This window comes from Panthera onca, chromosome B2 (genome assembly GCF_046562875.1).
Source record: "Panthera onca isolate mPanOnc1 chromosome B2, mPanOnc1 haplotype 2, whole genome shotgun sequence".
In the NCBI taxonomy this organism is placed as follows: domain Eukaryota; kingdom Metazoa; phylum Chordata; class Mammalia; order Carnivora; family Felidae; genus Panthera; species Panthera onca.
Window position 1 is genome coordinate 1332648 of NC_138343.1, and position 26291 is coordinate 1358938.

Consider the following 26291-nt stretch of genomic DNA (forward strand, 5'->3'; position numbering starts at 1 on the left):
CCTGTCTCACATTCAGGTCCCTCATCCATTTTGGGTTTATTTTTGTCAATGGTGTAAGAAAGTGGTCTAGTTTCATTCTTCTGCATGTTGCTGTCAAGTTCTTCCAGCACCATTTGTTAAAGAGACTGTCTTTTTTCCATTGGCCAGAGACTAGTTGGCCGTACTTCTGTGGAACTAATTCTGGAGTCTCTATTGTATTCCATTGGTCTATGTGTCTGTTTTTGTGCCAATACCATGCTGTCTTGATGATTACAGATTTGTAGTAGAGACTAAATTCTGGGATTGTGATGCCTCCCGCTTTGGTCTTCTTCTTCAATATTACTTTGGCTATTCGGGGTCTTTTGTGGTTCCATACAAATTTTAGGATAGCTTGTTCTAACTTTGAGAATGCTGGCACAATTTTGTTTGCGATTGCATTGAATGTGTAGATTGCTTTGGGTAGTATTGACATCTTAACAATATTTATTCTCCCAATCATGAGCACAGAATGTTTTTCCATTCCACCATTGGGGCTACAGTGAGACTGGTGTGTACCTTATCTTCCCCTCTCCCAGGGACAGGACTCACTGTGGAGTGGTGTGGCCCCTGTCTGGGCTATTTGCACACTGCCAGGCTTGTGGTGCTGCTTTGATGGGATCTGGCCAAGGGTGTATTAGCTGGGGTGGATCAGCAGGTTGCACAGGGGCAGGAGGGGTAGGCTTAGCTCACTTTGCTGTTGATGGTCCCCTGCGGGAGTGGCCCTGCAGCACCAGGAGGGAGGCAGGACTTTCAAAGAGATGGATCCACAGAAGCCCAGCATTGGACATTTGCACAGTGCAAGCAAGTTTGGTGACAGGAAATGGTTCCCTTTGGAATTTCACCTGGGGCATGGGAGAGGGAAATGGCACCTGCCAGGGCCTTTGTTCCCCTGCTGAGCTGCATTCTGTCTTCCAGGGCTCAACAACTGTCTCTCCTGGCATCCTCTCACCCTCCCTGCTTCCCAAGAGCAGAGCTGTTGACTTTTAACATTCCAGATGTTAAGTCCTGCTGGCTGTAAGGACTCACGCAGTCCAGCCCCTCCTCTTTTCAAGCCAGACTTCAGCGGCTCTGCCTTGCTGGGAGGGCTGCCCCTACACACCCCAGCTCCCTCCTGCCAGTCCGTGTATCACGCACCACCTCTCCTCCCTTCCTACCCTCTTCCATGGGCCTCTTGTCTATGCTTGGCTCTAGAGAGTCCATTCTTCTAGTCTTCTGGTGGTTTTCTGGGTTATTTAGGCAGATGTAGGTGGAATCTAAGTGACCAGCCAGACAAGGTGAGACCAGCATCCTACTATGCCGCCATGTTCTGGAGAGCCTCTAGCATATTATTTTTAGAATCACTCTGGTTATGAATAAACACAGGGAAGCTATGGTCACTGAATACAGTGTTAAAAGAAATATTCCAAAAGGAGAGAGCACACAAACAAGTGAATGTGGGATACTCATGCAGACTTTAGACATTTTATTTCTACCTAAAGTGATGCTATTTTTTGTTACCAGGGTATTGACCTCTAGACCTTCATGAGGAGTCATGGACACAAATAATGAAAGTTCCACTACAGACTTCATCCTGCTGGGGTTTTCTGATCTGCCCCAATTAGAACACATAATCTCTGGGGTTGTCTTTGTCTTCTATATTATGACTCTAGTAGGAAACACAGCCATCATCCTTGTATCTAACCTAGACAGCCAGCTCCATACTCCCATGTATTTCTTCCTATCCAATTTGTCTTTTCTGGATCTCTGTTATGCAACTAGCATTATCCCACAGATGCTGGTAAATCTATGGGGTCCAACAAAGTCTATTACCTATGGAGGGTGTGTGCTCCAATTCTTTTTTGCCCTTGACTTGGGAGCCACAGAATGTCTTCTCTTGGCTGTGATGGCCTATGATCGCTATGCTGCTGTCTGTCAACCTCTTCACTACACAGTATTAATGCACCCTCAGCTTTGCCAGAAGATGGTGCTCACCGCCTGGTTAGGTGGTCTTGGCAGTGCCTTAATTGTTTGTTCCTTGACTTTGAAGTTGCCAAGATGTGGGCACCGGGAGGTGGATAATTTTTTCTGTGAGATGCCAGCCTTGCTCAAGATGGCTTGTGTCTACTCAAAAGTAATTGAGATTGTTGTCTTTGCTCTTGGAGTGATATTTCTTCTAGCACCTCTATCAATAATTTTCATCTCATATGCAATTATCACTCAAGCTGTCATGAGGATAAAGTCAACAGCAAGGTGGCATAAGGTCCTTAATACATGTGGTTCCCACCTCACAGTAGTAACTCTGTTTTATGGAACAATCATTTATATGTACATGAAGCCACAGAATAGCACATCTGAAGATGAAGGGAAGTTCCTTACACTATTTTACACAATCGTCACACCCACCCTTAACCCTCTGATCTACACTTTAAGAAACAAAGATGTGAAGAGTGCAGTAAAGAGAATACTGTGTGAACGAAAATGGTCAGCAAAGTCATGAGTTAGATGGAACAGAAGTAAGGAAATAACACTGACCTTTACCAACAGAAGATGAGTCAATTCATTTCTGTAAGGAACACTTACTGGGTGTCTACCTTGTACCAAGAATTGTACCAAGTTCCGATTTGTAAATAAGTAGGAAGTACACCAAAATTATAGGAGATAGAGATACAGATACATAAAGGAACTTCAATTCACACACTTAAAATGCTTCAAGACTAATCTGGGACTACATATAAGTAAACATATAATGATTAAATGTGCTTAAGTACAGTAATAGAGATATGTACTAACTACTAAGAATATATTTCACCTAGAATATTTTTATGTAGGATTACACTGGACACTGATTTTTTTCTTCCCAGACACCCCGTACATCCACTTGATACTGCCAATGGGGACTTTGTGGTGGAGACCAACTACCCACCCTTATTCATTCCACTTTCTGCTTCAAGTTTTAACTGCTGCAGGGTCACCATGTGGCATATCATATCTCTGAGACTGGCCTCCACTAACATAATGTGAGGAGTGAAATGTGTGGAACTCATGGTTTATCTTATCTAATAAGAAGGTATTTATTCTCACCCTCCTCCCTCCTGTTCCTGCTGGCTGAAGTGTGGATGTGGAAGGTCTCTAGCTTTGCCAAAAATCCTAAGAGGGAATGAAACAATAAGATGGAACCAGAACCCCCACCAGCAGAGCAACGCCTCCACAGTATTACAGCAGAAAAATATTCTATATTATTTAATATAATTAAGTCATTTTATTTTGGGGTTTCTCTGTTAGAGTAACTTAACTTTTAACCTCCATAGCCTGATAAAGAGTTTTAGCTTTTTCTTCTAAAGTTGTGTGGTCCTGGACCAGCACAAACAGCGCCACTTGTCAACTTATCAAAAATGCACACTCTTGGGCCCACCTCAGACCTACTGAGCCAACAATGCAGGATGGACTCAGCAGCTGACGTTTCTTACTAAACACTACAGGCAATGAGCCTAAATTTGAGAACCACTATTACAGCGAATGGGGAGACATTGAGTCTCTAAACAGAATATTAACATGACTTCATAGATTTTAATTAATTTATTTCCTATAGACATGTGAAAATAGATGGGTACCATTTCTCAAGGTTCTTGAATAACAGAAATGAAAAACATAAAATGTTTCATCTATCATGATCTCACGGTTCTTGGGTTCAAGCCCCGCATCCTGTTCTGTGCTGACAGCTCAGAGCCTGAAGCCTGTTTCAGATTCCATGTCTCCCTCTCTCTCTCTCTTTCCGCCCCTCCCCTGCTCATGCTTTGTCTCTCTCTGTCTCAAAAAATAAACAAACATTAATTTTTTTTTAAAGTTACAAAGTTCCTGTTACAAAATAACAAGTCATGGGGTACTTAGATGGCTAAGTTGATTGAGCATCAAACTCTTGATTTCAGCTCAGGTCGTGATCTCAGGGTCATGGGATTGAGCTCCAAGCTGGACTCTGTGCTGAGTGTGGTCCCTGTTTAAGATCCTCTCTGTCTCTCTCTGTCTCTCTCTGTCTCTCTCCCTCTATCTCCCTCTTTCTCTCTATCACTATCCCTCTTCCCCTCTCCTCTGCTTGCTCTCTCTTTCTCTAAAATAAGTCACGAGAATGAAAAGTACAACACAGGGAATATAGCCAAAATATAGTAATGTATGGGAACAGGTGTGACTATATTTACTGTGGTGAACACAAAGTAATGTATAGAATTGTTGATTCACTGTTTATATCTGAAACTAACCTAATATTGTATATCAATTATACTTCAATTAAAAATAAATTTAAACAAAAAAATGTTACACATGGATTTTCAGCTGCATGGAGGTACCCTAACCCTTGTGTTGTTCAAGGGTCAGCCATAGAATGTTAGCTTTGTCACCAATAGATCCGAGTCAGCACCACTTCCTCTGCCTACCAATCATAAGATACATTTTAACTTTTCTGAGCCACCTAACCTTTAAGCCTACTTCATAAGATTGTTGTTGGCCATAAGTGCCTCATGCAGAACAGCTCTTGATAAACGTTTGCTATTACTAATGTGTGATCAATATATCAAATACAAATGCAGAACTCTCAACATCCCAGTGTCTTGGTAAGGTCCATCTTAGTATTGATGGTATGGCATGTTTTCAAATATATTTATTTACCATGTTCATACTTTGGAAATAAATAAATTTATTTTATTTTCTAAATAAAAACTTTTACTGGAAAAAATTTCATGTAAGAAAATGGTTATAATTTAGGGACATCTGGAGGAAGATAACAAGGTAGAAGGACCCTAAACTCACCTCATATGACAAATACAACTAGGTAATACATCAGTGTAAATAATCCAGAAAATGACCCAAAGACTGGCTGAAAAAACTCCACAACTAAACATAGAAAAGAAGCCACATTGAAGAGGGTAGGAAGAGTTAAGACATGCTCAGGAGCTAAACTGCAGGGTCTGGCCCCCAGATGGAGGGACTGGTGGGCAAAGAGAGGGGAGAGAAACAGACTATTACACCTGGAAGCCTTCATGGGGGAAACACATCCCAATAGTGTTTGGATTTGAAAACAGAGGGGCCAAATGTTGTCAGTTCTTACAACAAGGAGACTTAAAGCCTAGAACTTTGAAAATTAGTGGGTCTAGCTTTGGGAGAGCCTGGAAGGCAATAGGAAACTGAGTCCTCATCCTTAAAGTCCCTGATAAGAAACTGAGTTCCTCATCCCTAACTGAGTCCCCTAAAACAACAAACAGCCCTCTGAGATACAGCATAGAAGCAACATTTTGAGAAACATATGAGGCGGATGTGAGGGAGTTATTTACTAATCTCAGGGTTTATTGTGGGACTTATCCAAGAAAAATGGAGCTGGTGCGTGCCATTATCCCTGCCCCCCCCCCCTCATTTCCAGCATGGATACAAGGATACCTGCAGGAATCTATAATGGCTCTGGCATTCACTGCCTAGATAATTTACACCACACCCTGGCCCCTCCAGTCAAGTCTGTATCAGTCCTGGCACTGCAGATCCCGTGCACCAGAATACCAGTACCCCTTGCCAATGCCATGTATCCTGAATGTGCACTTTGTGGGGCATCAGTCTAGTGGATGATGAACTCCTAGGGAGGATGCACACATCTTGTTAAAACTGTGGACCTCACCCATGTGTGCTTTGTGAAGTGGACCCTGCCGGCCCAATCTCTGTGGTGACTGTGTATCCCATATGGAAGAGGGCCATAGCAAACTTGTTAAAAGTGTGTGCCCTGCCAACTACTATCAAGAGCATGAAATATAGATGATGTTCCTAACAGAAACAGACACAGAGAGTTAGGCAAAATGAGAAGACAGAGATGTGTGTTCCAAATGAAAGAACAAGACAAAATCACAGCAAGAGACCTAAGTGAAACGGACATAAATAATATGTCTTATAGAGAATTTAAAATAATGATCTAAAGATACTCATGCCTTGAGAAAAGAGTGGAGAACATCATTGATACATAGAGATAAACAAAGAGATAAAAAAGGAACAAACCAGACATAAAGAGCACAATAATTGAAATTGGAAATACATTAGACACTTAGGCTCTTTCCATGGTTTCGTTATTGTTGACAGCGCTGCTATGAACATTGGGTTGCATGTGTCCTTTCTAACCAGCATTTTTGTATCCCTTGGGTAAATTCCTAGTAGTGCAATTGTTGGGTCTCAGCTCTACTTTTAATTGTTTGACGATCCTCCATACTGTTTTCCAGAGTGACTGCAATGGTTTGCATTCCCACAAATAGTGCAAAGGTGTTCCCCTTTCTCTGAATTCTCACCAACATCTGTTGTTGCCTGAGTTGTTAATTTTAGCTATTCTTACTGGTGTGGAGTGGTATTTCACTGTGTTTTTCTTTTTTCTTTTTTTTTTTTTTTTTTTTGGCTAATAGACACATTTTTTTTTTGGTCCGAGAGCTTTTTTTTTTTAATATGAAATTTATTATCAAATTGGTTTCCATACAACACCCAGTGCTCATCCCAAAAGGTGCCCTCGTCAATACCCATCACCCACCCTCCCCTCCCTTCCACCCCCCATCAACCCTCAGTTTGTTCTCAGTTTTTAAGAGTCTCTTATGCTTTGGCTCTCTCCCACTCTAACCTCTTTTTTTTTCTTCCCCTCCCCCATAGACTTATGTTAAGTTTCTCAGGATCCACATAAGAGTGAAAACATATGGTATCTGTCTTTCTCTGTATGACTTATTTCACTTAGCATAACACTCTCCAGTTCCATCCATGTTGCTACAAAGGGTCATATTTCATTCTTTCTCATTGCCATGTAGTATTCCATTGTGTATATAAACCACAATTTCTTTATCCATTCGTCAGTTGATGGACATTTAGGCTCTTACAATAATTTGGCTATTGTTGAGAGTGCTGCTATAAACATTGGAGTACAAGTGCCCCTATGCATCACCACTACTGTATCCCTTGTGTAAATTCCTAGCAGTGCTACTGCTGGGTCATAGGGTAGGTCTATTTTTAATTTTTTGAGGAATCTCCACACTGTTTTCCAGAGCGGCTGCACCAGTTTGCATTCCCACCAACAGTGCAAGAGGGTTCCTGTTTCTCCACATCCTCACCAGCATCTATAGTCTCCTGATTTGTTCATTTTGGCACTCTGACTAGCATGAGGTGGTATCTCAGTATGGTTTCAATTTGTATTTCCCTGATGAGGAGTGATGTTGAGCATCTTTTCATGTGCCTGTTGGCCATCTGGATGTCTTCTTTAGGGAAGTGTCTATTCATGTTTTCTGCTTCATTTCTTCTTTGGGGGTTTTTTGGGTGTTGAATTTGATAATTTCATTGTAGATTTGGATACTTACCCTTTATCAGATGTCATGTGTAAATATATTCTCTTGTTCCATCAGTTGTCTCAGTTTTGCTGATTGTTTCCTTCACTGTGTAGACCTTTTTATGTTTTTTTTAATTTATTTAAATCAAAGTTAGTTAACATCTAGTGTAATTATGATTTCAGGAATAGAATTTAGTGATTCATCACTTATATATAACACTGAATGCTCATCCCAAGAGCCCTTCTAATGCCTATCGGCCATTTAGTCCACGCTTCCACCCAACAACATGCCAGCAACCCTCAGTTTGTTCTCTGTATTTAAGAGTCTCTAATGGTTTACCTACCTCTCTCTTTTTATCTTATTTTTGCTTACCTTCCCCTATGTTTATCTTGTTTGTTTCTTAAATTCCACATATAAGTGAAATAAAATGGAATCTTTCTCCTACTGTCTTATTTTGCTTAGCATAATACACCCTAGTTCCATCCACATTGTTAAAAATGGCAAGAGTTCATTTTTTTTTATTGAATCACATCTTCTTAATTCATTCACCAGTCAAAAGACACTGGGGCTCTTTCAATATTGGCTATTGTTGATAGTGCTGGTATAAACATTGGGGTGCAGGTGCCCCTGTGAATCAGCATTTTTGTATCCTTTGGATAAATACCTAGTAGTGCAATTGCTGGGTTGTAGGGTAGTTCTATTTTTAACCTTTGAGGAACCTCCATATTGTTTCCCAGAGTGGCTGCATCAGTTTGCATTCCCACTAACAATGCAAAAGGGTCCCTCTTTCTCTGCATCCTCGCCAACATCTGTTGTTGCCCGAGTTGTTAATTTTAGCCATTCTGACAGATTTGAAGTAGTATCTCATTGTGGGTTTCATTTGTATTTCCCTGATGATGAGTGTTATTGAGAATTTTCTCATGTGTCTGTTAGCCTCTGGATATTTTCTTGGAAAAAGTGTCTGTTCATGGCTTTTATCCATTTCTTCATGGGGTTATTTGTTTTGGGGTGTTGAATTTGATGAGTTTTTTATAGAGTTTGGATACTAACCCTTTATCTGATAGTTTATTTACAACTATCTTCTCCCATTCTGTCTGTTGCCTTTTAGTTTTTCTGATTGTTCCCTTTGCTGTGCAGAAGCATTTTGTCTTGATGAGGTACCAATAGTCCATTTCTGCTTTTGTTTTCTTGCCTCTTGAGAAGTATTGATTAAGAAGTTGCCGCAGCCAAGGTCAAGAGGTTTTTGGCTGTTTTCTCCTCTAGGATTTGATTTCCTGTCTTACATTTAGGTGTTTCATCCATTTTGAGTTTATTTTTGTGTATTATATAAGAAAGTGGTCCATGTTCATTCTTCTGCATGTCGCTGTTCAGTTTTCCCAACACCACTTGCTGAAGAGACTGTCTTTTTCCATTGGATATTCTTTCCTGCTTTATCAAAGATTAGTTGGTTATACATTTCTAGGTCCATTTCTGGGTTCTTTATTCTGCCCCATTGATCTGAGTGTCTGTTTTTGTCCCAGGACCATACTGTCTTGATGATTACAACATTGTAGTACATGCTAAAGTCTGAAATTATGATGCCTCTGGCTTTGGTTTTCTTTTTCAACGTGGCTTTGGCTATTCATGGTCTTCTATGGTTCCTTATAAATTTTATGATTGTTTGTTCTGTGAAGAATGCTCGTGTTATTTTGATAGGGAATGCACTGAATGTGTAGATTGCTTTGGGTGGCATTGACATTTTAACAATATTTGTTCTTCTAATCTATGAGCATGGAATGTTTTTTCATTTAGTTGTATTTCTTCAATTTCTTTAATAAGCTTTCTATAGTTTTCAGTGCATATAGATTTTCACCTATTTGGCATGGTTTGGATGCTACTGTAATATGGGATAGATGCCTTCATTTCAAATTCTGCTCCTACATTACTGGTGTCTAGAAATCCAACGGATTTCTGTACACTGATTTCATATCCTGCACTTCGCTGAAATCATGGATCCGTTCTAGCAGTTTTTTGGTGGAGTCTTTCATGTTTTCCACATATACTATGATGTCGACTGTGAAGAGTGCAAGTTTGTCTTCTCCCTTACCAATTTGTATGACTTTTATTTCTTTGTGTTGTCTGTTTGCTGAGGCTAGGGCTTCAGTACTATGTTGAATAACAGTGGTGAAAGGGTACATCTCTGTCATGTTCCTGACCTTAGGGGGAAAGGTCTCAGTTTCTCCCCATTGAGGAAGACATGAGCTGTGGGTCTTTCATATATGGACTTTATGATCCTGAAGTTGTTCCTTATATCCCAACTTACTTGAGGGTTTTTTCAAGAAAGGATGCTGTATTTTGTCAAATGCTTTTTATTCATCTATTGAAAGTATCGTGATATTCTTATCCTTTCTTTTATTAATATGATGTAACATGTTGATTGATTTCTGGATATTGACACATACCTGCAGCCCAGGAATAAGTCCCACTAGATCATGGAGAATAATTCTTTTAAAAAGTTGTTGAATTCGATTTGCTAGTGCTGCTGTTGAGAATTTTTGTATCCTTGTGAATCATGGAAATTGATCTGTAATTCTCCTTTTTAATGGGGGTCTTTGGTTTTGGAATCAAGGTAATTTTGGCTTCATAGAATGAGTTGGGAAATTTTCCTTCTGTTTCTGTTTTTGGAACAGTTTTAAAAGAATAGGTATTAGCACTTTTTAAAATGTTTGGTAGCATTCTCCTGGGAAGCCATCCAGCCCCGGGATCTTATTGGTTGGATGAATACTGATTCTACTCCTTTGCTAGTTATGGGTCTGTTCAAATTTTCTATTTCTTCCTTTTTCAGAGCACAAATGTCCACCAGCTGATGAATGGATAAAGATGTCCCTAAAGTTTGGGGGTTTTAAAAGATAGTAGGCTTGGCTGAATTAGAGCCCAAAGGCCACGGTGTTACTCTGGACACTATATGACCTCTTCTTCATAAAGCCATTACTCTCAGGGACAGAAAGTAGAACAGACTTTCCTAACACAGAGAAGACAGACTTAGACAAAATGTGGACAGAGGAATTCATCCCAAAAGAAAAAACAAGAAAGGTCACAGCCAGAGATCCAATTCAAACAGATATAAGTAACATGCTTGATGGAGAAGTAAAAGCAACAATCAAAATGATATTTGCTGTGCTTGAGAAAAGAATAGAAGATTTCAAGAAGACCCTCATGGAAGAAATAAGAGTTAAAAAACAAGTGGTCAGAAGTGAAAAGTGTAATAGCTGAAATTTGAAACAACTGGATGTAATGACCACAGAATGGAAGAAGCACAGAAACAAATATGTGATATAGAAGATAAAAATAATGGAAAATGATGAAGGTGAACAAAAGAGATAAAGAAGAATTATGGATCATGAGAATACACTAAGAGAACTCAGGGACTCTATCAAACATAATATTTGTATCATAGCAGTCTCAGAAGTAGAAGAGAGAAAAAAAGGGCGCAGAGGGTTTATTTGAGAAAATAATAGTTGAAAACTTCCCTAATGAGGGGAAAGAAACAGACATCGAAATTTAGGAGCACAGAGACCTCCCATCAAAGTAAACAAAAGTAGACCAACACCAAGAGAGATAAATAAAAAACCCTAAAATCAGCAAGACAGAATAAATCCCTAACTTACAAGGAAAGACGTATAAGACCACCTGAAGATTTCTCCACAGAAACTAGCGAAGCCAGGAGGGAGTGATATGATATATTCAACAGGCTAAATGGGAAAAATATGCAGTCATGAATACTCATTCCAGCAAGGTTCTCATTCAGCATAGAAGGAGAGATAAAGAGTTTACCAGAGAAACAAAAACTAAAGGATTCCATGGCGACTAAACTAGCCATGAAAAAATATTAAAGGGAAGTCTTTGGTGAAAAAAAAGGACCAAAAACACCAAAGATTAGACAGGAAAAAGAAAATCTCCAGAAACAACAGCAAAACAAATAATAAAATGGCATCAATACATATCACTAATTAATCTGAATGCAAGTGGACTAAACACTCCAATTAAAAGACACAGTGTGTCAAAATGGATTTAAAAAAAATACCCAGCTCTAGGTCTCTCTCAAGACAATCACTTAAGGCCTAAAGACACCTGCACATTGAAAGTGAAGTGATGGAGAAACATTGGTCATACATATGGATGTCAAAAGAAAGCTGAAGCTGAAGTAGCAATATATACATCAGACAAACTAGAGTTTAAACCAGGAACTGTAACAAGAGATGAAGAAGGGCACTATATCATAAAAAGGGGACTATCCAACAAGTGGATCTAGCAATTGTATATATTTATGTACCCAACCTGGAAGTACCCATATATATAAAACAAATAAGAATAAACACAGAGGAACTCACTGATATAAAAATAACAATGGAACTGGTAACACCCCAGTTACATCAATGGACCCATCACTCAAGCAGAAAATCAACAAGGAAATTTAGCTGTGAATGACACACTGGACCGCATGGATTTAACAGTTATATTGAGAATATTTCATCATAAATCAGCAGAATACATATTCTTTTCGTGTGCACATGGGACATTATCAAGAATAGATTACATATTGGTCATAAATCAGGCCTCAACAGCTACAAAGAAATTGAGATCATACCATGCATCATTTCTGACCAAAATGCTAAAAAACATGTTGCCAACGACAAGAAAAAAATTGGAAAGACCACAAGTTCATGGAGATTAAATTGCATGCTACTAAACAATGAATGTGTAAACCAGAAATCAAAGAATAAATTTTCAAAAAATAAATGAAAAAAAAAAGAAAATGTAAACACAACAGTCCAAAACCATTGGATGCAGGTAAAGCAGTCATAAGAGTGAAGTATAGAGAAATACAGGCTTACTTCACAAATCAAGAAAAATCTCAAGTAAACATCCTATCCATACACCTAAATGAGCTAGAAAAAGAACAATTAACAAAGCCTAAGGCCAGCAGAAGAGGGAAAATAATCAATACTAGAGCACATATAAGTGATACAAAAACCAAAAAAAAAAAAAAAAAATTGAACACAGAGAGAAACCAGGAGCCAGTTCTTCGAAAAAATAAAATTGATAAACCCTTAGCCAGATGTACCAAAAATAAAAGAAAGCACCTCGATAATAAAATCACAAATGAGAGAGGAGAAATACAACCAACATCAGAGAAATTCAAACAATTATAAGAGAACATTATGAAAAACTATATGCCAACAAATTGTACCACAAGGGGAAAAACTGACAAATTCCTACAAATATATAAACTATCAAAACTGAAATAGAAAGAAATGGAAAACTTGGGCAGACTGATAACCAGACAAGAAAGTGAATTGGTAATCAGAAGTCTCCCAACAAAAAAAACCAGGGCCACATAGCTTCACAAGGAAAATTCTACCAATGATTTAGAGAGGAATTAATACCTATTCTTTTCAATCTGTTCCAAAAAAGGAGAAAGAACAGTAAAACATCCAAATTCATCCTGTGATGTCAGCATTACCCTGATTCCCAAAACAGACAAACCCCCACTAAAAAAGACCAAATTCCAGATGGATATAGATGCAAAATTTCTCAACAAAATACTGGTAAATCAAAACTAACTGTACATTAAAAGAATCATTCACCACAATCACATAGGATTTATTCCTGGATGGCAAATGTGGTGCAAATTTGGGAATCAATCAACATGATACACCACATTAATAAAAGAAAGAATAAGAATCATATGATCCTCTCAATAGATGCAGATAAGTCATTCGACAAAGTACAATATCCAATCATGATAAAAACCCTCAATTAAGGGGACTTAGAGGGAACATAGCTCTATATAATAAAAGCCATATATGAAAACCCATAGCTAATATCATCCTCAATGGGGGAATACAGAGATTTTCCTCTCCAGTCAGGAACAGGACAGGGATGTCAACTCTCATCACTGTTATTTAACACAGTAGCAGCAGTCCTGGCCTCAGCAATCAGGCAACAAAAACAAAGAAAAGGCATCTACACTGGTGAGAAAGAAGACAAACTTTCACTACATGCAGATGACATGATACTCTATCTTGAACACCCAAAAGATTCCACCCAAAACTTGCTAGAACTAATACATGAATTCAGAAAAGTCATGGGATACAAAATCAACATTCAGAAATCTGTTGCATTTCTATATACCATAATGAAATAACAAAACAAGAAATCAAGGTATTTATCCCATTTACAATTGCACCAAAAATCATAAGACACCAAGGAATAAACCTAAGTAAAGAGGTAAAAGATCAGTACCCTCAAAACTATAGAACACTGAAGAATGAAATTAAAGATGAGACAAATAAACGGAAAAATATTCCATGCTCATGGAATGGAAGAAATATATTTTTAAAATGTCAATACTACCTAAAGCATCTACACATTTAATGCAATGCCTGTCAAAATACCACCAGCATTTTTCACTGAGCTAGGACAAACAGTTCTAAGATTTATATAGAGCCACAAAAGACCCGGAATAGACAAAGTAATGTTGAAAGAGAAAAGCAAAGCTGGAGCCATCACAATTCCCTATATTACAAAGCTATAATCACCAATGCAATATGGTACTGCCATAATAATGGACACACAGATCAATGGAATAGGTAAGAAAACGCAGAAATAAACCCATAACTATCATAACTATATGGTCAACTAATCTTCAACAAAGCAGCAAATAATATGCAATGGGAAAAAAGTGTCCTCAACAAATGGTGCTGGGAAAACTAGACAACTACAAACAAAGTAATGAAACTGGACCACTTTCTTACACCAGATACAAAAAATATAAATAAATAAATTCAAATGCATTAAAGACCTTAGCTTGAGACAGGAAAACATTAAAAACCTAAAGAACAAAGGCAGTAACCTCTCTGACATCAGCCACAGCAATTTCTTACTAGATATGTCTCCTGAAACAAAAGAAAAAATGAACTATTGGAACTTCATCAAGATAAAACCTTCTGCACAGTGAAGAAAACAATCAACAGGCAGCCTACAGAATGGGAGAATATATTTGCATGCCATATCTTAAAAAGGGTTAGTATCTTAAATCTATAAAGAATTTATCAAACTCAAACAATACAGTTAAGAAATGGGCAGAAGACATGAATAGACACTTTTCCAAAGAAGACATCCAGATGGCCAACAGACACATGAAAAGATGCTCAAAATCACACAGTATCAGGGAAATGCAAATCAAAGCCATGATGAGATACCACCCTACACCTGTCAGAATGGCTACAATTAACCACTCAGGCAACAATAAATGTTGGTAAGGATGTGGAGAAATGGGAACCCTCTTGCACCATTGGTGGGAATGCAAAATGGTGCAGCCAATCTGGAAAACAGTATGGAGTTTCCTCAAAAAGTTGCAAATAGAACTACACTACAATACAGCAATTGCTCTGTTTGGTATTTACCCAAAGGATAAAAAAATACAGATTTGAAGGGGCACATGCACCCCAATGTTTACAGCAACATTACCAACACTAGCCAACTATGGAAAGAGCCCAAGTGTGTGTCAACTAATGAATGGAGAAAGGTGTGATATTTATATACAATGGAATATCACTCAGTGATCAAAAAGAAAGAAATCTTGTTAATTGCAATGACATGGATAGAGCTACAGAGTATAATGCTAAGTGAAACAAGTCAGTCTTAGAAAGATAAATACCATATGATTTCATTCATATGTGGAATTTAAGAAACAAAACAAATGAACATAAGTGGGGGAAAAGAGTAAAACCAAGAATCAGCCTTTTACAACCAACGGAATGGGAAAAGATATTTGCAAATGACACATCGGACAAAGGGCTAGTATCCAAAATCTATAAAGAGCTCATCAAACTCCACACCCGAAAAACAAATAACCCAGTGAAGAAATGGGCAGAAAACATGAATAGACACTTCTCTAAAGAAGACATCCGGATGGCCAACAGGCACATGAAAAGATGTTCAACGTCGCTCCTTATCAGGGAAATACAAATCAAAACCACACTCAGATACCACCTCACGCCAGTCAGAGTGGCCAAAATGAAGAAATCAGGAGACTATAGATGCTGGAGAGGATGTGGAGAAACAGGAACCCTCTTGCACTGTTGGTGGGAATGCAAATTGGTGCAGCCGCTCTGGAAAGCAGTGTGGAGGTTCCTCAGAAAATTAAAAATAGACCTACCCTATGACCCAGCAATAGCACTGCTAGGAATTTATCCAAGGGATACAGGAGTACTGATGCATAGGGGCACCTGTACCCCAATGTTTATAGCGGCACTCTCAACAATAGCCAAATTATGGAAAGAGCCTAAATGTCCATCAACTGATGAATGGATAAAGAAATTGTGGTTTATATACACAATGGAATACTACGTGGCAATGAGAAAAAATGAAATATGGCCTTTTGTAGCAACATGGATGGAACTGGAGAGTGTGATGCTAAGTGAAATAAGCCATACAGAGAAAGACAGATACCATATGGTTTCACTCTTATGTGGATCCTGAGAAACATAACAGAAACCCATGGGGGAGGGGAAGGAAAAAAAAAAAAAAAAGAGGTTAGAGTGGGAGAGAGCCAAAGCATAGGAGACTGTTAAAAACTGAGAACAAACTGAGGGTTGATGGGGGGTGGGAAGGAGGGCAGGGTGGGTGATGGGTATTGAGGAGGGCACCTTTTGGGATGAGCACTGGGTGTTGTATGGAAACCAATTTGACAGTAAATTTCATATATTAAAAAATAAAAAATAAAAAAAAATAGATTAGAATCCCTTTCTGCAGAGATAAAAGAAGTAAAAACTAGTCAGGATGAAATAAAAAAATGCTATAAGTGAGCTGCAATCACAGATGGATGCCACAGTGGCAAGGATGGACAAGGCAGAAGAGAGAATCAGTGATATAGAGGACAAACTTATGGAGAATAATGAAACAGAAAAAAGAGGAAGATTAAGGCAAAAGAGTACGATTTAAGAATTAGAGAAATCAGTGACTCATTAAAAAAGAACAACATCAGAATCATAGAGGTCCCAGAGAGGAAGAGAGAGAAATAGGGATAAAAGGGTTTTGTGAGCAAATTATGGCAGAAAACTTTCAGAACCTGGGGGAAAACACAGAAATCAAAATCCAGGAAGCACAGAAGACTCCAATTAGATTCAACAAAAACCAATCATTAACAAGGGATATCATAGTCAAATTCACAAATACTGAGGCAAGGAGAGAATCATGAAAGCAGCAAGGGAAAAAAGTCCTTAACCACAAGGGAAAACAGATGAGGTTCACAGCAGACCTATCCACAGAAACTTGGCAGGCCAGAAAGGAGTGGCAGGATATATTCAATGTGCTGAATCAGAAAAATATGAAGCCAAGAATTCTTATCCATCAAGGCTGCCATTCAAAATAGAAGGAGAGATAAAAAGTTTCCCAGACAAATAAATATTAAAGAAGTTTGTGACCACTAAACCACCCATACAAGAAATTTTAAGGGGGACTCTCTGAGGGGAGAAAAGATGAATGAATACATACATACATACATACATACATACCAAAAGCAAAAAAAGATTAGAAAGGACCAGAGAACACCACCAGAAATTCCAATTCTACAAACATTATAATGGCAATAAATTCATATATTTCAGTATTCACCATAAACGTCAATGGACTCAATGCTCCAATCAAAAGACATAGGGTAACAGAATGGATAAGACCACAAAATCCATCTATACACTGTTTACAAGAGACCCACTTTAGACCTAAAGACACCTTCACATTGAAAATCAGGAGATGGAGAACCATCTATCGTGCTAATGGTCAACAAAAGCAAGCAAGAGTAGCCATACTTATATCAGACAATCTAGACTTTAAAATAAAGACTGTAACAAGAGATGAAGAAGGGCTTTATATCATACTTAGGTGGACCATGCACCAAGAAGACTAACAATTGTAAACATGTATGTGCCAAATATATAAATCAATCACAAACATAAAGAAACTCATTAATAGTAATACCACATTAGTAGGAGACTTCAACACCCCACTCACAGCAACAGACAGATCATCTAATCAAAAAATCAACAAGAAAACAATGGCTTTGAATGACACACTGGGCCAAATAGTTTTAACAGATGTATTCAGAACATTTCATCCTAAAGGAATAGAATATACATTCTTCTCTAGGGCACATGTTCTCCAGAATAGACCATATACTGGGACACAAATCAGCCCTAAGTAAGTACAAAAGGATCAAGATCATACTGTACATATTTTCAGACCACAACACTATCAAATGCAAAATCAACCACAAGAAAAAATTTGAAAAGGTAACAAATACTTAGAGGCTGAAGAACATCCTACTAGAGAATGAATAGGCCAACCAAGAAGTTAGAGGAAATTAAAAAGTATATTGAAGCCAATGAAAATGATAACATCACAACCCAAAACCTCTGGGATGCAGCAAAGGTGGTCATAAGAGGAAAGTATATAGCAATCCTGGCCTTCCTAAAGAAGGAAGAAAGACCTCAGATACACAACCTAACCTTACGCCATAAAGAACTGGAAAGAGAACAGCAAATAAAACCCAAATCAGCAGAAGACAGGAAATAATAAAGATTACAGCAGAAATTAATAGTATCAAAACCAAAAAAAAAAAAAGTAGAACAGATCAATGAAACCAGAAGCTGGTTCTTTGAAAGAATTAACAAAATTGATAAACCACTAACCAGTTTGACCAAGAAGAAAAAGGACCCAAATAAATAAAATCAAGAATTAAAGAGGATACATCACAACGAACACAACAGAATTAAAATAATAAGAGAATATTATGAGCAATTCTATGCCAATAAAATAGGTGATCTGGAAGAAATGGACAAATTCCTAGAAACATATACACTACCAAAACTGAAACGGGAAGAAATAGAAAATTTGAACAGACCCATAGCCAGGAGGGAAATCGAATTAATAATCAAAAATCTGCCAAAAAACAAGAGTCCAGGGCCAGATGGCTTTCCACAGGAATTCTACGAAACATTTAAGGAAGAGTTAACACCTATTCTCTTGAAACTGTTCCAAAAAATAGAAATGGATGGAAAACGTCCAAAATCTTTCTATGAAGCCAGCATTACCATGATTCCAAAAACAGACAGAGACCCCACAAAAAGGAGAACTATTGACCAATTTCCCTGATGAACAGGGGTGCAAAAACCTCAACAAGATATTAGCCAACCGGCTCCAACAATTCATTGAAACAAATTATTCACCCCAACCAAGTGGGATTTATATCTGGGATACAGGGCTGGTTCAATATCTGCAAAAAAAAAATTAACGTGATCATCACATCAATAAAAGAAAGGACAAGAACCATACGATCCTCTCAATAGATGCAGAGAAAGAATTTGACAAAATACAGCATCCTTTCTTAATAAAAACCCTCAAGAAAGTAGGGATAGAAGGAACATACCTCAAGATCATAAAAGCCATATATGAAGGACCCAACGCTAATATCATCAAAATGGGGAAAAACTGAGAGCTCTCCCCTAAGGTCAGGAACAAGACAGGGATGTCCACTGTCACCACTGTTATTCAACAAAGTATTGTAAGTCTTAGCCTCTGCAATCAGAGAACACAAAGAAATAAAAGGCATCCAAATTGGCCAGGAAGAGGTCAAAACTTTCACTCTTCACAGATGACATGATACTCTATATAGAAAACCCAAAAGATTCCACCAAAAAAACTATTAGAATTGATTCATGAATTCAGCAAAGTTGTAGGATATAAAATCAATGCACAGAAATCAGTTACATTCCTATACACCAACAATGAAGCAACAGAAAGAGAAATCAAGGAATCGATCCCATTTACAGTTGCATAAAAAAAAACCATAAAATACCTAGGAATAAATCTAACCAAAGAGATGAAACATCTATGCACTGAAAACTATAGAAAGCTTATGAAAGAAATTGAAGAATACACAAAAAATGGAAAAAGATTCCATGCTCCTGGATAGGAAGAACAAATATTCTTAAAATGTCAATACTACCCAAAGCAATCTACATATTCAATGCAATCCCTATCAAAGTAACAACGGTATTCTTCACAGAGCTACAACAAATAATCCTAAAATTTCTATGGAACCAGAAAAGACCCCAAATAGTCAAAGTGATCTTGAAAAAGAAAACCAAAGCAGGAGTCATCACCATCCCAGACTTCAAGCTGTACTACAAAGCTGTACTCATCAAGGCAGTATGGTACTGGCACAAGAACAGACACTCAGATTCAGATCAATGGAACAGAATAGAGAACCCAGAAATGGACCCACAAACGCATGGCCAACTAATCTTTGACAAATCAGGAAAGAATATCCAATGGAATAAAGAGAGTCTCGTCACAAGTGGTGCTGGGAAAACTGGACTGCGACATGCAGAAGAATGAACCTGGACCACTTTCTTACACCATACACAAAATTGAACTCAAAATGGATGAAAGACTTAAATGTAAGACAGGAAGCCATCAAAATCCTTGAGGAGAAATCAGGCAAAAACCTCTTTGATCTTACCTGCAGCAACTTCTTACTCAACACATCTCCGGAGGCAAGGGAAACCAAAGGAAAAATGAACTACTGGGACCTCATCAAAATAAAAAGCTTCTGCACAGCGAAGGAAACAATCAGCAAAACTAAGAGGCAACCGACAAAATGGGAGAAGATATTTGGAAACGACACATCAGATAAAGGGTTAGTATCCAAAATCTATAAAGAACTTCTCAAACTCAACACCCAAAGAACAAATAATCCAGTGAAGAAATGAGCAAAAGACGTAAATAGACACTTCTCCAAGGAAGACATCCAGATGACCAACTGCCACATGAAAAAACTGCTTAACATCACTCATCATCAGGGAAATACAAATCAAAACCACAAGGAGATACCACCTTACACCTTAATGTCAGAAGGGCTAACATTAACAACTCAGGCAACAACACATGTTGGCGAGGAGAATGCAGAGAAAAAGTATCTCTTTTGCATTGTTGGTGCAATGCAAGCTGGTGCAGCCATTCTGGAAAACAGTATGGAGGTTCCTCAAAAAACTAAAAATAGAACTACCCTATGAGCCAGCAATTGCACTACTAGGCATTTATCCACGATATACAGGTGTGCTGTTTCTAAGGGACACATGCACCCCCATGTTTATAGCAGCACTATCAACAATAGCCAAAGTATAGAAAGAGCCCAAACGGCCCTTGATGGATGAATGGATAAAGAAAATGTGGTATATATGCGATGGAGTATTACTCGGCAATCAAAAAGAATGAAATCTTGCCATTTGCAACTAGATGCATGGAACTGGAGGGTATTACGCTAAGTGAAATTAGTCAGTCAGAGAAAGACAAAAATCATATGACCTCACTCATATGAGGACTTTGAGAGACAAAACAGAGGAACATAAGGGAAGGGAAACAAAAATAATATAAAAACAGGGAGGGGGACAAAATGGAAGAGACTCATAAATATGGAGAACAAACTGAGGGTTACTGGAGGGGTTGTGGGAAGGGGGATGGGCTAAATGGGTAAGGGGCATTAAAGAATCTACTCCTGAAATCATTGTTTCACTATATACTAACTAATTTGGATGTAAATTTTTAAAAAATAAAATATAAAATTTAAAAAAATAAAAGAATGAAATCTTGCCATTTGCAGTGATGTGGATAGAGCTAGAATGTATTACGCTAAGCTAAATAAGGCAGTCAGAGAAAGAAAAATACCATATGATTTGTCATATTTTCAAATAAGAAACAAAACAAATGAACATGGGGGTAGAGAGAGAACCTAAGAACAAGATTCTTATGTATAGAGAAGAAATAGATGGTTATTAGAAGGGAGGTCAGTGAGGGAATGGGTGAATTAGGTGATGGGTATTAAAGAAGGCACTTGTAGTGATGAGCATTGGGTATTGTACGTCAGTGATGAATCACAACATTCCGTACCTGAAACCAACATTACCCTATATGTTAACTAACTGGAATTTAAATAAAAATGTGGACAAATTCTTGTATATTAAAAAAATCTATGAAGGATATTCTACAAATGAACATAGATGCTAAAGAAACTGACATTTAAATCCCCCAGAATCGTTTCTTCAAACTTGCTTTATTCCAATTGTATCCTATTTAAAATTAGTGTTTATGTTGGGAAATTAAATTAGTTTATTTTAAAACAAACCTAATACAGACAGGACTTGCTACCACCCTCAGTTCAGTAAGTAATTAACCATAATAAGAAGCATTTCCATGGTGACCCCTCCCAAGGAACTGTCTCTGTTAGCTCATTAAGGATAAACACAAATGGCCTGTTTGAAAACAATGCCCAAGAGTCTGGAGCACATACTATAAATAGCACACCCAGAATGCATTCTCCATATTATGTACTACTGTCTTCCTAACCCAAGTGTTTTCTCTTCAGCAGCATTGTTGCAAATGAAAAACAAATATTTCTGAAGCCAATTCTTATATATTCATCTGTTTCTCTGTCCTTCTCTGAAAGTTTGAGATTCATGTATTCTTCCAAAATTCCTTTTTATCAAGTGATATTTACCAAAATAAGGTGAGTAAAAAAAAAAAAAAAAACCTTGTTTTAAATTGCCCATTCTTAGGGAGGATGGAAATGTATGTACATCACAGTACCTAATATACATAAGTAAAGAGAAAGCATTTCATTCAGGAAACGTTTTCTAGACTTTGGAAATACCTCATTTCATGGCTCTAGAATGCAAGTAGATTTCTCTTGGTAATCAGTCCTTCTCAGGGTCTCACACCAACAATGTGTGATGAAGATGATGTATGAATAAAACAAAAATGGATGAAAATGTGATTGAATATGCAAAGGAGATGTCAAAAGGAATGAAGTCTGGCACTTTCTTAATGTGACTTTAAGCATCCATGGATAAATAGACCTCTATGCAGTAAAACAGTGATTAAAAATCAATGGAAGTTAGAAGATCCAAAAGTCATGGATCCGAGAACTAACAATAATTAAGTACCATGAGAATGACATGGAGAAGATTATAAATCAAAGTAAAATTGTAAAGTTCAATCAAGAGTGAATTTCAGCGATTAGGACACTGACGAGGTATCCCTAGGGAACTATCTAAGGAAATAAAGGAGGCCATGGGCTGGTCACCATCACAAACAAAACTAGCCTCTGTGATGAGTAAAGTGAACAAAATTACAAATAATATGAATTTCATAAAATTGTTGTAAGCATACTTGATTCCTTAAGGTTAGATAGAATTAACTATGGTAGAATTCACGGAGGCTCAAGCCTGAAATTACTCCTTAAAAAACTGAACAGTATTCCATGACAGAAACATCTAAAAGGGGGGCCATGAGAACACCATAAGGATCTTAATGTGCAATTATTTAAGAATGTGGGTGGATCACAATTTTAAAATATTTATTTTAACAACCAAATTAATTCATACCATGCTTTTATGTCGTATCCCATCTAAAACATAGGATTTTCACCTGAAAAACAACTTTGGCCAACATGTGTCCCTAACACAATGCACTCATGCCACATCTTGAAAAATGTCAAGGTCAAATAAGGTGTAGGAGAAACACCTTTCAGGAAACATCTCTAGACTACCAACGCTTTCTTTGGAATCTTGAATCTCTGAAATCATAGTTTCATTATCACACTACATCATTTAAGGAATTGATTGATTTTTGATCTTTAGAACCTCCCTAGGTATTCGCAACAATCTTTCATTGAATGATTAACGGTATCCTAAATGAATGATTAACACCATTCTAAAATCTGGATACTAAAATTTCCTTTCTCATAAGGTCTGGGAAGGAGTACTAAATGGTTTCATGGATGCAAAATGCTTACTGAAGTTTTCAGTAAACAGGTCTTACTAAGGATTAGTTTGAATTATTTTGTTATCTGTGCACTTCTGACCTAGGGATAGTTTGTAATCAAAGGACAACATTCACATCTTAGCCATGATTTGTTTTTTAAGTTTTTATTTAAATTCCAGTATAGCTAACACAGGGTGTAATATTTGTTTCATGTGTGCATTATAGTGATTCATCACTTCTATACAACACTCCATGCTCCTCACAACACGTGCAGGGAGTCCTGGCTGCAACATCTGTCACCCCATCTATCGCCAGGGTTGATACGGCTGATCTTGCTGGGTGGACAGGTGTCCCCCCACCTCCCATGCCACTCAATGTGCATGCCTTCTGGAGCTGTGTGCTTGGTCAAAAAGAATGGCCTTCCCCCCATAGAGGAGGACCATTCTTCTGTCAAGGGTATATGAGTATCTGTGCTCCCTGCTAGCACCTCCAAACAAACTCTCAAACTGTGAGTTTTGTGTGACACCTCACAGGATGGCTTGGAGGATTTAATGAAATACAGAATACGAAAACCGTACTTTGTAACCATAGATGGTGATGTTACCCTTAAACCACTAACTCACTGGTGAGGTAACCTAAAATTTGTCAGTGGAATACCTCATAACCATAATCATGATCTATCTTATCCTACAGAAGATTCTAGATACCGTGGAACAGTTAACAACTAAAGAATAGTATACTTAAATAAATTCATTACCTAGTTAATCTTACCAAAATACTGCTTTATTCAGCCACTTAATTTTGCTGTTACAATGTGCCTCTTATCTTAAAAAGGAAAATAATATATAACATAATTTGTGGATATGTGCAAGCCTCTGGTCCTGACTGAATTGGAATATAGACTTTTCTCTTGAAACCAGTTCTCTGAGTTAAGGGTTGTATTGGTAGCTACATGCAATCAAGTGGATGACTAATAACCATCCAGATTAGTATAAAAACAGAATGATAAGCCCACTTGGTAAAGAAAATAACTACTAGATAAATAAACTAAAATTTAATTTAAAAAACAAGTGCTCAGTTTGAATGAAGTACTTATGCAAGAAAATATACATCCGAAAATTAATTCTTTAGCATGGGAAACAGATGTCATAGCTCATCTCTCTCAGTGCATACTTCAGGAAGCTGACATTTCTTATTACTTATTTCCAAAATACTAAGATAGACTTGTTTAAAACCTACCTTCCTACTCCCCATAGGGATGATATAACTATTCAACACTGGTTGAGTGTGAACAAGACTGTCATGGTGAGTATTAGTGCTCTGGCATTTCTTCTCCTTCTTGGGCATCAGTGACCTCAAGACCTTCACCGCTCATAACATTTCAGTAATCCCTTGCATTGGTGTCTTCTAGGTCCATGCCACATCCACTCTATCAGACACTCAGTGACAGAAACCAATGAACTACATCTTAACGACCCCCTCCGATGATTTTTACGCAAGCAAGCCAAGTTTGAAAAACCTGATTTGGAGTTTCCCAAATACAAGATGCTCCCACTTTGCTTTTAACTCTCCCTGTAACACAAGGGGATAGTTATCGTCATCCTTGCTCTACATTCAGTTTCAGAATGGTCAGGTTACTTGTCTAAAGACATCACCTCTATTCTGTAGTGAGGGAAAGTAAGTCACTGGTGCCAGATCCTGTTTATTGCTTCCCTCACAAGCGACTATGACCCATCTTCTGTGAGTGGATGGTGGACGCAGTTCTCGTAACGCTTCCAACCTTTTCTGCCACTTCTCTGCTGTAGGTAAAATCAGGTGAAGATGGCGGCACAATGAATAACAGCCATCCTAAAGAGTTTGTTCTACTAGGCTTTGCAGATCGTCCTTGGCTGGAGCTTCCTCTATTTGCTATTCTTCTTATAACATACCCCATGGCCGTGGTAGGAAACACAGCCATCATTCTGGTGTCCAGGTTAGATGCCCGTCTGCACAGCCCCATGTATTTCTTCCTCACCAACCTCTCCTTCCTGGACATGTGCTACACCACAAGCATCGTCCCTCAGATGCTGTTTAACCTGGGAAGCACCAAGAAGACGATCAGCTATGTGGGGCGTGCAGCTCAGCTTTATTTCTTCCACACAATGGGGGGCACAGAATGTCTGCTTCTGGCTATTATGTCTTTTGATCGCTACCTGGCTATCTGCAAGCCTCTACACTACACCCTCATCATGAACCCACGCATCTGTATCCTGCTGGCATCCACTGTGTGGTTGACTGGAATCACGTATGCTGTCTCAGAGGCCACTGCTACCTTGCAGTTACCACTGTGTGGACTCAATAAATTGGACCACTTGCTGTGTGAGATTCCTGTTCTGATAAAGGCTTCCTGTGGAGAAAAGGCTGCTAATGAGCTCACACTCTCTGTGGTGTGTATTTTTATGTTAGCTGTCCCGCTAGGCTTAATTCTTGCTTCCTATGCTTGCATTGGACACGCTGTATTTAAAATTAAGTCTTCTGAGGGAAGGAAAAAGGCCTTTGGAACATGTTCTTCCCATCTCATTGTAGTTTTCTTGCTTTATGGTCCAGGCATTAGCATGTACCTTTCGCCCCCCTCCTCCATCTCAAGAGACCAGCCCAAATTCATGGCGCTCTTCTATGGAGTAGTGACCCCTGCGCTGAACCCTTTTATCTACACCTTGAGGAATAAGGATGTAAAGGAGGCATTAGGCAACCTAGTCAGGGGCATTTTTGCATCCAAGTGACAGCTGAAATTATTTAACAGTTACAGAAGGTTTATAGGGTTTTCTCTAGTAACTCATTCTTGTCTTCTATTTCCCCAAATCTCATGTGAGATCTTCTTGCAGAACACGTCATGTTTCTGATAACTCAATATAACGATGTTAGGCAACAATGATACTTGGCTATATGCACCATTAAGTGCATGATTTGTGAAAGTGCATTAAAAATAGTTCCACTCTGGTTGGTACATACCAAAATACTGACTGTATTAAGTAATAAAATATGTAATAATATAAACAAAAATATAAACTCATTCGTTCAAACAAATGATCATAAAATTCCATGGCAACCACTCATCAGTGGACT

At 38.2% G+C, this 26291-nt stretch overlaps 2 protein-coding genes across 2 annotated transcripts; both read left to right on the top strand.

Moving 5' to 3' along the window:
* The first annotated feature begins 1549 nt into the window (after positions 1–1549).
* Positions 1550–2494, top strand: LOC132666379 (olfactory receptor 2W1-like). The gene has a single exon (XM_060614492.3). The coding sequence runs from the start codon at positions 1550–1552 to the stop codon at positions 2492–2494; it is 945 nt and encodes a 314-aa protein (XP_060470475.3).
* Positions 2495–24913: 22419 nt separating this feature from the next.
* Positions 24914–25948, top strand: LOC132676235 (olfactory receptor 2B6-like). Its single transcript, XM_060628368.3, has one exon. It carries the CDS (start codon positions 25019–25021, stop codon positions 25946–25948), a length of 930 nt encoding a protein of 309 aa, XP_060484351.3. The 5' UTR covers positions 24914–25018.
* The last annotated feature ends 343 nt before the right edge of the window (positions 25949–26291 follow it).

Coding starts and splice junctions, on each gene's coding strand:
- LOC132666379 (XM_060614492.3), top strand. CDS start 1,550: ATGGACACAAATAATGAAAGTTCCACTACAGACTTCATCCTGCTGGGG.
- LOC132676235 (XM_060628368.3), top strand. CDS start 25,019: ATGAATAACAGCCATCCTAAAGAGTTTGTTCTACTAGGCTTTGCAGAT.